The sequence below is a fragment of the Procambarus clarkii genome, chromosome 84 (assembly GCF_040958095.1).
Source record: "Procambarus clarkii isolate CNS0578487 chromosome 84, FALCON_Pclarkii_2.0, whole genome shotgun sequence".
NCBI classification, from domain to species: Eukaryota; Metazoa; Arthropoda; class Malacostraca; order Decapoda; family Cambaridae; genus Procambarus; species Procambarus clarkii.
In genome coordinates, this window is record NC_091233.1 from 2970521 (window position 1) to 2984831 (window position 14311).

The 14311-nt window shown below is 50.7% G+C and overlaps 1 protein-coding gene across 2 annotated transcripts in view; it reads left to right on the forward strand.

Moving 5' to 3' along the window:
* The window catches only part of LOC123751113 (digestive cysteine proteinase 1-like), a 150994-nt gene that overhangs the window by 114633 nt on the left and 22050 nt on the right, over window positions 1–14311 (forward strand). The window contains exon 4 of one of the 2 annotated variants that reach the window (XM_069316527.1): window positions 12418–12600. The exons of the other annotated variant lie outside the window; for it this stretch is intronic. Coding sequence (XP_069172628.1) covers window positions 12418–12600 — 183 coding nt within the window. The remainder of the gene's footprint in view (window positions 1–12417; window positions 12601–14311) is intronic. 2 annotated transcript variants of the gene reach the window in all.

Below are 14311 nucleotides of genomic sequence, written 5' to 3' on the forward strand. Positions count from 1 at the left end.
CCAGGTGCTCTGATCCTTCACCCAGGTGCTCTGATCCTAAACCCAGGTGCTCTGATCCTTCACTACCTTCACCCATGTGCTCTGATCCTTCACTACCTTCACCCAGGTGCTCTGATCCTTCACTACCCTCACCCAGGTGCTCTGATCCTTCACTACCCTCGCCCAGGTGCTCTGATCTTTCACTACCTTCACCCAGGTGTTCTGATCCTTCACCCAGGTTCCCTGATCCTTCACTACCTTCACCCTGGTGCTCTGATCCTTCACCCAAGTGCTCTGTTCCTTCACTACCTTCACCCAGGTGCTCTGATCATTCACTACATTCACCCAAGTGCTCTGATCCTTCACTACCTTCACCCAGGAGCTCTGATTCTTCACTACCTTCACCCAGGTGCTCTGATCCTTCACTACCTTCACCCAGGTGCTCTGATCCTTCACCCAGTTGCTCTGATCCTTCACTACCTTCACCCAGGTGTTCTGATCTTTCACTACCTTCTCCCAGGTGCTCTGATCCTTCGCCCAGGTGCTCTGATCATTCACTACCTTCACCCAGGTGCTCTGATCCTGCACCCAGGTGCTCTGATCCTTCACCCAGGTGCTTTGATCTTTCACTACCTTACCCAGGTGCTCTGATCCTTTACCCAGGTGCTCTGATCCTTCGCCCAGGTGCTCTGATCCTTCACTACCTTCACATAGGTTCTCTGATCCTTCACTACCTTCACCCAGGTGCACTGATCCTTCACTACCTTCACCCAGGTGTTCTGATCCTTCACTTCCTTCACCCAGGTGCTCTGATCCTTCACTACCTTCACCCAGGTGCTCTGATCCTTCATTACCTTCACCCAGGTGCTCTGATCCTTCATTACTATCACCCAGGTGCTCTGATCCTTCACTACCTTCACCCAGGTGCTCTGATCCTTCACTACCCTCACCCAGGTGCTCTGATCCTTCATTACTTTCACGCAGGTGCTCTAATCCTTCACTACCTTCACCCTGGTGCTCTGATCCTTCACTACCTTCACCCAGGAGCTCTGATCCTTCACTACCTTCACCCAGGTGCTCTGATCCTTCACTACCTTCACCCAGGTGCTCTGATCCTTCACCCAGTTGCTCTGATCCTTCACTACCTTCACCTAGGTGCTCTGATCCTTCACCCAGGTGCTCTGATCCTTCACCCAGGAGCTCTGGTCCTTCACCCAGGTGCTCTGATCCTTTACCCAGGTGCTCTGATTCTCCACCAAGGTGCGCTGATCCTTCACCCTGGTGCTCTGATCCTTCACTCCCTTCACCCAGGTGCTTTGATCCTTCACCCAGGTGCTCTGATCCTTCACTACCTTCACCCAGGAGCTCTGATCCTTCACCCAGGTTCTCTGATCCTTCACCCAGGTGCTCTGATTCTTCACCCAGGTGCGCTGATCCTTCACCCAGGTGCTCTAATCCTTCACTACCTTCCCCAAGGTGCTCTGATCCTTCACCCAGGAGCTCTGATCCTTCACTTCCTTCACCCAGGCACTCTGATCCTTCACCCAGGTGCTCTGATCCTTCACTACTTTCACCCAGGTGCTATGATCCTTCACTACCCTCACCCAGGTGCTCTGATCCTTCACCCAGGTGCTCTGATCCTTCACTACCTTCACCCAGGTGCTCTGATCTTTCACTACCTTCACCCAGGTGCTCTGATCCTTCACTACCTTCACCCAGGTGCTCTGATCCTTCACTACCTACACCCAGGTGCTCTGATCCTTCACTACCTTCACCCAGGTGCTCTAATCCTTCACTACCTTCACTCTGGTGCTCTGATCCTTCACCCAGGTGCTCTGATCCTTCACTACTTTCACCCAGGTGCTCTGATCCTTCACTACCTTTACCCAGGTGCTCTGATCCTTCACTACCTTCACCCTGGTGCTCTGATCCTTCACTACCTTCACCCAGGTGCTCTGATCCTTCACTACCTTCACCCAGGTGCTCTGATCATTCACTACCTTCACCCAGGTGCTCTGATCTCTCACCCAGGTGCTCCGATCCTTTACTACCTTCACCCAGGTGCTCTGATCATTCACTACCTTCACCCAGGTGCTCTGATCTCTCACCCAGGTGCTCCGATCCTTTACTACCTTCACCCAGGTGCTCTGATCATTCACTACCTTCACCCAAGTGCTCTGATCCTGCACCCAGGTGCTCTGATCCTTCACCCAGGTGCTCTGATCTTTCACTACCTTCACCCAGGCGCTCTGATCCTTCACCCAGGTGCTCTGATCCTTCACCCAGGTTCTCTGATCCTTTACTTCTTTACCCAGGTGCTCTGATCCTTCACCCAGGTGCTCTGATCCTTCACTACCTTCACCCAGGTGCTCTGATCCTTCACCCAGTTGCTCTGATCCTTCACTACCCTCACCCAGGTGCTCTGATCTTTCATTACCTTCACCCAGGTGCTCTGATCCTTCACCCAGGTGCTCTGTTCCTTCACTACCTTCACCCAAGTGCTCTGATCCTTCACTACCGTCACCCAGGAGCTCTGATTCTTCACTACCTTCACCCAGGTGCTCTGATCCTTCACTACCTTCACCCAGGTGCTCTGATCCTTCACTACCTTCACCCAGGTGCTCTGATTCTTCACCCAGGTGCTCTGATTCTTCACCCAGGTGCGCTGATCCTTCACCCAGGTGCTCTGATCCTTCACTACCTTCACCCAAGTGCTCTGATCCTTCACTACCGTCACCCAGGAGCTCTGATTCTTCACTACCTTCACCCAGGTGCTCTGATCCTTCACTACCTTCACCCAGGTGCTCTGATCCTTCACTACCTTCACCCAGGTGCTCTGATTCTTCACCCAGGTGCTCTGATTCTTCACCCAGGTGCGCTGATCCTTCACCCAGGTGCTCTGATCCTTCACTACCTTCACCCAGGTGCTCTGATCCTTCACCCAGGTGCTCTGATCCTTCACTACCTTCACCCAGGAGCTCTGATCCTTCACCCAGGTTCTCTGATCCTTCACCCAGGTGCTCTGATTCTTCACCCAGGTGCGCTGATCCTTCACCCAGGTGCTCTAATCCTTCACTACCTTCCCCAAGGTGCTCTGATCCTTCACCCAGGAGCTCTGATCCTTCACTTCCTTCACCCAGGCACTCTGATCCTTCACCCAGGTGCTCTGATCCTTCACTACTTTCACCCAGGTGCTATGATCCTTCACTACCCTCACCCAGGTGCTCTGATCCTTCACCCAGGTGCTCTGATCCTTCACTACCTTCACCCAGGTGCTCTGATCTTTCACTACCTTCACCCAGGTGCTCTGATCCTTCACTACCTTCACCCAGGTGCTCTGATCCTTCACTACCTACACCCAGGTGCTCTGATCCTTCACTACCTTCACCCAGGTGCTCTAATCCTTCACTACCTTCACTCTGGTGCTCTGATCCTTCACCCAGGTGCTCTGATCCTTCACTACTTTCACCCAGGTGCTCTGATCCTTCACTACCTTTACCCAGGTGCTCTGATCCTTCACTACCTTCACCCTGGTGCTCTGATCCTTCACTACCTTCACCCAGGTGCTCTGATCCTTCACTACCTTCACCCAGGTGCTCTGATCATTCACTACCTTCACCCAGGTGCTCTGATCTCTCACCCAGGTGCTCCGATCCTTTACTACCTTCACCCAGGTGCTCTGATCATTCACTACCTTCACCCAGGTGCTCTGATCTCTCACCCAGGTGCTCCGATCCTTTACTACCTTCACCCAGGTGCTCTGATCATTCACTACCTTCACCCAAGTGCTCTGATCCTGCACCCAGGTGCTCTGATCCTTCACCCAGGTGCTCTGATCTTTCACTACCTTCACCCAGGCGCTCTGATCCTTCACCCAGGTGCTCTGATCCTTCACCCAGGTTCTCTGATCCTTTACTTCTTTACCCAGGTGCTCTGATCCTTCACCCAGGTGCTCTGATCCTTCACTACCTTCACCCAGGTGCTCTGATCCTTCACCCAGTTGCTCTGATCCTTCACTACCCTCACCCAGGTGCTCTGATCTTTCATTACCTTCACCCAGGTGCTCTGATCCTTCACCCAGGTGCTCTGTTCCTTCACTACCTTCACCCAAGTGCTCTGATCCTTCACTACCGTCACCCAGGAGCTCTGATTCTTCACTACCTTCACCCAGGTGCTCTGATCCTTCACTACCTTCACCCAGGTGCTCTGATCCTTCACTACCTTCACCCAGGTGCTCTGATTCTTCACCCAGGTGCTCTGATTCTTCACCCAGGTGCGCTGATCCTTCACCCAGGTGCTCTGATCCTTCACTACCTTCACCCAAGTGCTCTGATCCTTCACTACCGTCACCCAGGAGCTCTGATTCTTCACTACCTTCACCCAGGTGCTCTGATCCTTCACTACCTTCACCCAGGTGCTCTGATCCTTCACTACCTTCACCCAGGTGCTCTGATTCTTCACCCAGGTGCTCTGATTCTTCACCCAGGTGCGCTGATCCTTCACCCAGGTGCTCTGATCCTTCACTACCTTCACCCAGGTGCTCTGATCCTTCACCCAGGTGCTCTGATCCTTCACTTCCTTCACCCAGGCACTCTGATCCTTCACCCAGGTGCTCTGATCCTTCACTACTTTCACCCAGGTGCTATGATCCTTCACTACCCTCACCCAGGTGCTCTGATCCTTCACCCAGGTGCTCTGATCCTTCACTACCTTCACCCAGGTGCTCTGATCCTTCACTACCTTCACCCAGGTGCTCTGATCCTTCACTACCTTCACCCAGATGCTCTGATCCTTCACTATCTTCACCCTGGTGCTCTGATCCTTCACTACCTTCACTCAGGTGCTCTAATCCTTCACTACCTTCACTCTGGTGCTCTGATCCTTCACTACCTTCACCCAGGTGCTCTGATCCTTCACTACCTTCACCCAGGTGCTCTGATCCTTCACTACCTTCACCCAGGTGCTCTAATCCTTCACTACCTTCACTCTGGTGCTCTGATCCTTCACTCTGGTGCTCTGATCCTTCACCCAAGTGCTCTGATCCTTCACTACTTTCACCCGGATGCTCTGATCCTTCACTACCTTTACCCTGGTGCTCTGATCCTTCACTACCTTCACCCTGGTGCTCTGATCCTTCACTACCTTCACCCAGGTGCTCTGATCATTCACTACCTTCACCCAAGTGCTCTGATCTCTCACCCAGGTGCTCTGATCCTTTACTATCTTCACCCAGGTGCTCTGATCATTCACTACCTTCACCCAGGTGCTCTGATCCTGCACCCAGTTGCTCTGATCCTTCACCCAGGTGCTCTGATCTTTCACTACCTTCACCCAGGTGCTCTGATCCTTCACCCAGGTTCTCTGATCCTTCACTACCTTCACCCAGGTGCTCTGATCCTTCGCTACCTTCACCCAGGTGCTCTGATCCTTCACTACCTTCACCCAGGTGCTCAGATCCTTCACTACCTTCACCCAGGTGCTCTGATCTTTCACTACCTTTACCCAGGTGCTCTGATCCTTCACCCAGGTGCTCTGATCTTTCACTACCTTCACCCAGGTGCTCTGATCCTTCACCCAGGTGCTCTGATCCTAAACCCAGGTGCTCTGATCCTTCACTACCTTCACCCATGTGCTCTGATCCTTCACTACCTTCACCCAGGTGCTCTGATCCTTCACTACCCTCACCCAGGTGCTCTGATCCTTCACTACCCTCGCCCAGGTGCTCTGATCTTTCACTACCTTCACCCAGGTGTTCTGATCCTTCACCCAGGTTCCCTGATCCTTCACTACCTTCACCCTGGTGCTCTGATCCTTCACCCAAGTGCTCTGTTCCTTCACTACCTTCACCCAGGTGCTCTGATCATTCACTACATTCACCCAAGTGCTCTGATCCTTCACTACCTTCACCCAGGAGCTCTGATTCTTCACTACCTTCACCCAGGTGCTCTGATCCTTCACTACCTTCACCCAGGTGCTCTGATCCTTCACCCAGTTGCTCTGATCCTTCACTACCTTCACCCAGGTGTTCTGATCTTTCACTACCTTCTCCCAGGTGCTCTGATCCTTCGCCCAGGTGCTCTGATCATTCACTACCTTCACCCAGGTGCTCTGATCCTGCACCCAGGTGCTCTGATCCTTCACCCAGGTGCTTTGATCTTTCACTACCTTACCCAGGTGCTCTGATCCTTTACCCAGGTGCTCTGATCCTTCGCCCAGGTGCTCTGATCCTTCACTACCTTCACATAGGTTCTCTGATCCTTCACTACCTTCACCCAGGTGCACTGATCCTTCACTACCTTCACCCAGGTGTTCTGATCCTTCACTTCCTTCACCCAGGTGCTCTGATCCTTCACTACCTTCACCCAGGTGCTCTGATCCTTCATTACCTTCACCCAGGTGCTCTGATCCTTCATTACTATCACCCAGGTGCTCTGATCCTTCACTACCTTCACCCAGGTGCTCTGATCCTTCACTACCCTCACCCAGGTGCTCTGATCCTTCATTACTTTCACGCAGGTGCTCTAATCCTTCACTACCTTCACCCTGGTGCTCTGATCCTTCACTACCTTCACCCAGGAGCTCTGATCCTTCACTACCTTCACCCAGGTGCTCTGATCCTTCACTACCTTCACCCAGGTGCTCTGATCCTTCACCCAGTTGCTCTGATCCTTCACTACCTTCACCCAGGTGCTCTGATCTTTCACTACCTTCTCCCAGGTGCTCTGATCCTTCGCCGAGGTGCTCTGATCCTTCACTACCCTCACCCAGGTGTTCTGATCCTTCACCCAGGTGCTCTGATCCTTCACAACTTTTACCCAGGTGCTCTGATCCTTCACCCAGGTGCTTTGATCATTCACTACCCTCACCCAGGTGCTCTGATCCTTCACTACCCTCACACAGGTACTCTAATCCTTCACTACCTTCACCCAGGTGCTCTGATCCTTCACTACCTTCACCCAGGTGCTCTGATCCTTCACTACCTTCACCCAGGTGCTCTGATCCTTCACCCAGATGCTCTGATCCTTCACCCAGGAGCTCTGATCCTTCACTGCATTACAACCAGGTGCTCTGATCCTTCACCCAGGTGCTCTGATCCTTCACCTAGGTGCTCTGATCCTTCACCCAGGTGCTCTGATCCTTCACCCAGGAGCTCTGGTCCTTCACCCAGGTGCTCTGATCCTTTACCCAGGTGCTCTGATTCTCCACCCAGGTGCGCTGATCCTTCACCCTGGTGCTCTGATCCTTCACTCCCTTCACCCAGGTGCTTTGATCCTTCACCCAGGTGCTCTGATCCTTCACTACCTTCACCCAGGAGCTCTGATCCTTCACCCAGGTGCTCTGATCCTTCACCCAGGTGCTCTGATTCTTCACCCAGGTGCGCTGATCCTTCACCCAGGTGCTCTGATCCTTCACTACCTTCACCCAGGTGCTCTGATCCTTAACTACCTTCACCCAGGTGCTCTGATCCTTCACCCAAGTGCTCTGATCCATCACTTCCTTCACCCAGGCACTCTGATCCTTCACCCAGGTGCTCTGATCCTTCACTACTTTCACCCAGGTGCTATGATCCTTCACTACCCTCACCCAGGTGCTCTGATCCTTCAATCAGGTGCTCTGATCCTTCACTACCTTAACCCAGGTGCTCTGATCATTCACTACCTTCACCCAGGTGCTCTGATCCTTCACTACCTTCACCCAGATGCTCTGATCCTTCACTATCTTCACCCTGGTGCTCTGATCCTTCACTACCTTCACCCAGGTGCTCTAATCCTTCACTACCTTCACTCTGGTGCTCTGATCCTTCACTACCTTCACCCAGGTGCTCTAATCCTTCACTACCTTCACCCAGGTACTCTGATCCTTCACTACCTTCACCCAGGTGCTCTAATCCTTCACTACCTTCACTCTGGTGCTCTGATCTTTCACCCAGGTGCTCTGATCCTTCACTACTTTCACCCAGGTGCTCTGATCCTTCACTACCTTTACCCAGGTGCTCTGATCCTTCACTACCTTCACCCAGGTGCTCTGATCCTTCACTACCTTCACCCAGGTGCTCTGATCATTCACTACCTTCACCCAGGTGCGCTGAACTCTCACCCAGGTGCTCTGATCCTTTACTACCTTCACCCAGGTGCTCTGATCATTCACTACCTTCACCCAGGTGCTCTGATCCTGCACCCAGGTGCTCTGATCCTTCACCCAGGTGCTCTGATCTTTCACTACCTTCACCCAGGTGCTCTGATCCTTCACCCAGGTGCTCTGATCCTTCACCCAGGTTCTCTGATCCTTCACTTCTTTACCCAGGTGCTCTGATCCTTCACCCAGGTGCTCTGATCCTTCACTACCTTCACCCAGGTGCTCTGATCCTTCACCCAGTTGCTCTGATCCTTCACTACCCTCACCCAGGTGCTCTGATCTTTCATTACCTTCACCCAGGTGCTCTGATCCTTCACTACTTTCACCCAGGTGCTCTGATCCTTCACCCAGGTGCTCTGTTCCTTCACTACCTTCACCCAGGCGCTCTGATCCTTCACTACCTTCACCCAAGTGCTCTGATCCTTCACTACCGTCACCCAGGAGCTCTGATTCTTCACTACCTTCACCCAGGTGCTCTGATCCTTCACTACCTTCACCCAGGTGCTCTGATCCTTCACTACCTTCACCCAGGTGCTCTGATTCTTCACAACCCTCACCCAGGTGCTCTGATCCTTCACTACCTTCACCCAGGTGCTCTGATCATTCACTACCCTTACCCAGGTGCTCCGGTCCTTCACCCAGGTGTTCTGATCCTTCACTACCTTCACCCAGGTGCTCTGATCCATCACTACCTTTACCCAGGTGCTCTGATCCTTCACTACCTTCACCCAGGTGCTCTGATCCTTTACTACCTTCACCCAGGTGCTCTGATCCTTCACTACCTTCACCCTTGTGCTCTGGTCCTTCACTACCTTCACCCAGGTGCTCTGATCCTTCATTACCTTCACCCAGGTGCTCTGATCCTTCACTACCTTCACCCAGGTGCTCTGATTCTTCACAACCCTCACCCAGGTGCTCTGATCCTTCACTACCTTCACCCAGGTGCTCTGATCATTCACTACCCTTACCCAGGTGCTCCGGTCCTTCACCCAGGTGTTCTGATCCTTCACTACCTTCACCCAGGTGCTCTGATCCATCACTACCTTTACCCAGGTGCTCTGATCCTTCACTACCTTCACCCAGGTGCTCTGATCCTTTACTACCTTCACCCAGGTGCTCTGATCCTTCACTACCTTCACCCTTGTGCTCTGGTCCTTCACTACCTTCACCCAGGTGCTCTGATCCTTCATTACCTTCACCCAGGTGCTCTGATCCTTCACTACCTTCACCCTTGTGCTCTTATCCCTCACTACCTTCTCCTAGGTGCTCTGATCTTTCATTTCCTTCACCCAGGTGCTCTGATCCTTTACTACCTTCACCCAGGTGCTCTGATCCTTCACTTTTTTCACCCAGGTGCTCTGATCCTTCATTACTTTCACCCAGGTGCTCTGATCCTTCACTACCTTCACCCAGGTGCTCTGATCCTTCACTACCTTCACCCAGGTGCTCTGATCCTTCGTTACTTTCACGCAGGTGCTCTAATCCTTCACTACCTTCACCCTGGTGCTCTGATCCTTCACTACCTTCACCCAGGAGCTCTGATCCTTCACTACCTTCACCCAGGTGCTCTGATCCTTCACTACCTTCACCCAGGTGCTCTGATCCTTCACCCAGTTGCTCTGATCCTTCACTACCTTCACCCAGGTGCTCTGATCTTTCACTACCTTCTCCCAGGTGCTCTGATCCTTCGCCGAGGTGCTCTGATCCTTCACTACCCTCACCCAGGTGCTCTGATCCTTCACCCAGGTGCTCTGATCCTTCACAACTTTTACCCAGGTGCTCTGATCCATCACCCAGGTGCTTTGATCATTCACTACCCTCACCCAGGTGCTCTGATCCTTCACTACCCTCACACAGGTACTCTAATCCTTCACTACTTTCACCCAGGTGCTCTGATCCTTCACTACCTTCACCCAGGTGCTCTGATCCTTCACTACCTTCACCCAGGTGCTCTGATCCTTCACCCAGATGCTCTGATCCTTCACCCAGGAGCTCTGATCCTTCACTACATTACAACCAGGTGCTCTGATCCTTCACCCAGGTGCTCTGATCCTTCACCTAGGTGCTCTGATCCTTCACCCAGGTGCTCTGATCCTTCACCCAGGAGCTCTGGTCCTTCACCCAGGTGCTCTGATCCTTTACCCAGGTGCTCTGATTCTCCACCCAGGTGTGCTGATCCTTCACCCTGGTGCTCTGTTCCTTCACTCCCTTCACCCAGGTGCTTTGATCCTTCACCCAGGTGCTCTGATCCTTCACTACCTTCACCCAGGAGCTCTGATCCTTCACCCAGGTGCTCTGATCCTTCACCCAGGTGCTCTGATTCTTCACCCAGGTGCGCTGATCCTTCACCCAGGTGCTCTGATCCTTCACTACCGTCACCCAGGTGCTCTGATCCTTCACCCAGGTGCTCTGATCCTTCACTTCCTTCACCCAGGCACTCTGATCCTTCACCCAGGTGCTCTGATCCTTCACTACTTTCACCCAGGTGCTATGATCCTTCACTACCCTCACCCAGGTGCTCTGATCCTTCACCCAGGTGCTCTGATCCTTCACTACCTTCACCCAGGTGCTCTGAACCTTCAATACCTTCACCCAGGTGCTCTGATCCTTCACTACCTTCACCCAGATGCTCTGATCCTTCACTATCTTCACCCTGGTGCTCTGATCCTTCACTACCTTCACCCAGGTGCTCTAATCCTTCACTACCTTCACTCTGGTGCTCTGATCCTTCACTACCTTCACCCAGGTGCTCTGATCCTTCACTACCTTTACCCAGGTGCTCTGATCCTTCACTACCTTCACCCTGGTGCTCTGATCCTTCACTACCTTCACCCAGGTGCTCTGATCCTTCACTACCTTCACCCAGGTGCTCTGATCATTCACTACCTTCACCCAGGTGCGCTGATCTCTCACCCAGGAGCTCTGATCCTTTACTACCTTCACCCAGGTGCTCTGATCATTCACTACCTTCACCCAGGTGCTCTGATCCTGCACCCAGGTGCTCTGATCCTTCACCCAGGTGCTCTGATCTTTCACTACCTTCACCCAGGTGCTCTGATCCTTCACCCAGGTGCTCTGATCCTTCACCCAGGTTCTCTGATCCTTCACTTCTTTACCCAGGTGCTCTGATCCTTCACCCAGGTGCTCTGATCCTTCACTACCTTCACCCAGGTGCTCTGATCCTTCACCCAGTTGCTCTGATCCTTCACTACCCTCACCCAGGTGCTCTGATCTTTCATTACCTTCACCCAGGTGCTCTGATCCTTCACTACTTTCACCCAGGTGCTCTGATCCTTCACCCAGGTGCTCTGTTCCTTCACTACCTTCACCCAGGCGCTCTGATCCTTCACTACCTTCACCCAAGTGCTCTGATCCTTCACTACCGTCACCCAGGAGCTCTGATTCTTCACTACCTTCACCCAGGTGCTCTGATCCTTCACTACCTTCACCCAGGTGCTCTGATCCTTCACTACCTTCACCCAGGTGCTCTGATTCTTCACAACCCTCACCCAGGTGCTCTGATCCTTCACTACCTTCACCCAGGTGCTCTGATCATTCACTACACTTACCCAGGTGCTCCGATCCTTCACCCAGGTGTTCTGATCCTTCACTACCTTCACCCAGGTGCTCTGGTCCTTCACTACCTTCACCCAGGTGCTCTGATCCTTCATTACCTTCACCCAGGTGCTCTGATCCTTCACTACCTTCACCCTTGTGCTCTGATCCCTCACTACCTTCTCCCAGGTGCTCTGATCTTTCATTTCCTTCACCCAGGTGCTCTGATCCTTCACCCAGGTCCTCTGATCCTTCACTACCTTCACCCTGGTGCTCTGATCGTTCATTACCTCCACGCATTAAGTATGTTTCCAGTGGTAGCGAACTCGTCTCGTTCTTCGCGAGCGATTTGGCCTGGGTTTATATCCTGGCCGGGGAGGATTGACTAGGCGCCATTAGTTAACTTTAAGCCTCTGTTCACCCAGCAGTAAATGTATACCGGGTTGCAAAATGATTTGACAGGTCGTATTCCTGGGAAAATTAGGATTAATAACCTGCCCTAGATGCTATACTTGTTAGTCGCTTTACAAGAATGTAAAACTCTTTTACATAAAAAAAAAGATATAAGATAAATACAAAAAATAACGAAACCGCTCTTCAGTACTTGACCCGAGTTCTAAAGCGAACGTAACAAACTTTGTTATGTTCGTTTTATAAGATTTGCAATCATCATAATTGAAAAAGATAAATAATAAAATATCAACATATTTGCTGATCACAAGTCTAAACAAAGTTGTTATATGGCAGACAAGTGAAGAGTTCGGAGCTCTGATGAACGGGTTCCTGGGCGAGTCTCCGGCGGACGACACAGTGCTCCTCACCGCCGCCACCACGGCCACCCCGCCAGCCACTATGGACTGGCGCACCAAGGGCGCCGTCACTCCCGTCAAGAACCAGTTACAATGTGGGTCGTGTTGGGCATTTTCTGCGGTAAGTATTATGTCTGGGTACCAGAGGGTCGGCAGGTGGTGGAAGTGATGTTCTGGGAACAAGGAGTCAGCGTAAAGAGGCAGTGGCCTTATTCCTCTGTAAGTTTACTCCTTCAAGAAATATTTCGTCTCACATATAAGCGGACTGCCTTTTCCACGACGATTTATTTGATAATCTTTTACATATACCGTCAATGCGAGAGACAAATTTTTTTTTATTACACTGACCAAATTCATATATCCATTCCGAAAAAAATTCTGTGTTTTTTAGTTTTATGATTTAACTTCTTTTAGGTTCAACATCCTTATTTACAACATATACGACAAATTCATCAAAACATGCTGAAAGGTAATGGAAAAGACAGCCGCAGTGATAGTGAGAGTGAGGACTAAGTGAGGGTAAATGCTTCTGGATTCTTATCTCTGAGAAACTGAGTGTGATAAATAAAGTTCCCGCTGGAAGATGCGAGATAGAGAGCAACACTGGCATTAGGAAAAAGGAATTGTTTAGAGCAAGTAATCCGTTGAGGAAGATGAGAGTTATAGACTTGGCGACTTTAGTAAGGTGATGGAAGTTTGCGTGAAGTCTAATGAGAGTCGAAACTGAATGAGAAAATACATTAGTTGATGGAATTCATTGCTCGAAAAAGCGCAGATGCGACGAACAAGTTTATTGAACACAAGACGACGATGAACGAGGAGAGCAAAGAAACCAACTGATTCCATGGAAAGTACAGGAACGCGAAGGAGAGCACCAGAAAGTAAGAAAAAATAGCAGAGAACTTGGACGAGAACACACTACAGAAACACTGATCGAGGCACAAATCAATATATTAGAGTCAGGAGTGAAGGCAACTTGAGCAACACTGCACCTAAAGCTTAGCCCGTCCACAGCTGTTGTATAGTCAGTCATATAAGGAGAAAATTAGTGAAAGAGCTAAATAGGTTAAGCTATGAGTATAGTCTTTGTTAAACTAACAAGTGCCACAGCACTATGACACCAACAAGTGCCACAGCACTACCACACCAACAAGTGCCACAGCACTATGACACCAACAAGTGCCACAGCACTACCACACCAACAAGTGTCACAGTGCAATCCCACCGCTGCCACCATTGTAATAAACCTGAACTCTCGTAAAGTTCTGAAAGCTATCCCTGTTGTAATTCTCTTTCTCTCTTCACTCAATACCCCAGCTTAACACTGTTACAGTCCAGTATGACCCCTCACAGGACTGCCACGAATATAAGAGGAATATTAAATGAGGAAGGTACATCAAGGACAAGGGTTATTAATTAAAAAAAATAATAATAAATCATTAAACACTGCCACCACCTTCCAAACATAAATGAATGTGTCTAAAATTACTGGTTCCCTAGGAAGGAAGGGACTCAATAATCAGGGAACTCAAAGGGTACGTAAATGAATCTTAATGGATTAATACTGTAATCTTATTGAACTGAACGGGAGAGTCTAGAGCGACTCTACTATTCATAAGATGGAGAACACAGATGAATATCTAGCACAGCAAATGAAAATCACAAGAATGAATAACACCATCATTAATCAGAGGGAACAGAGAACTAAACAGAAATACTTTAAAATTACTTTATTATTGGAACCCGTATATTTAAATCAAAATTGAAACATAGCCTACTCTAAAAAAACCTACGAGGCAATGGAATTTAATACTAATATTACACAACTCAAG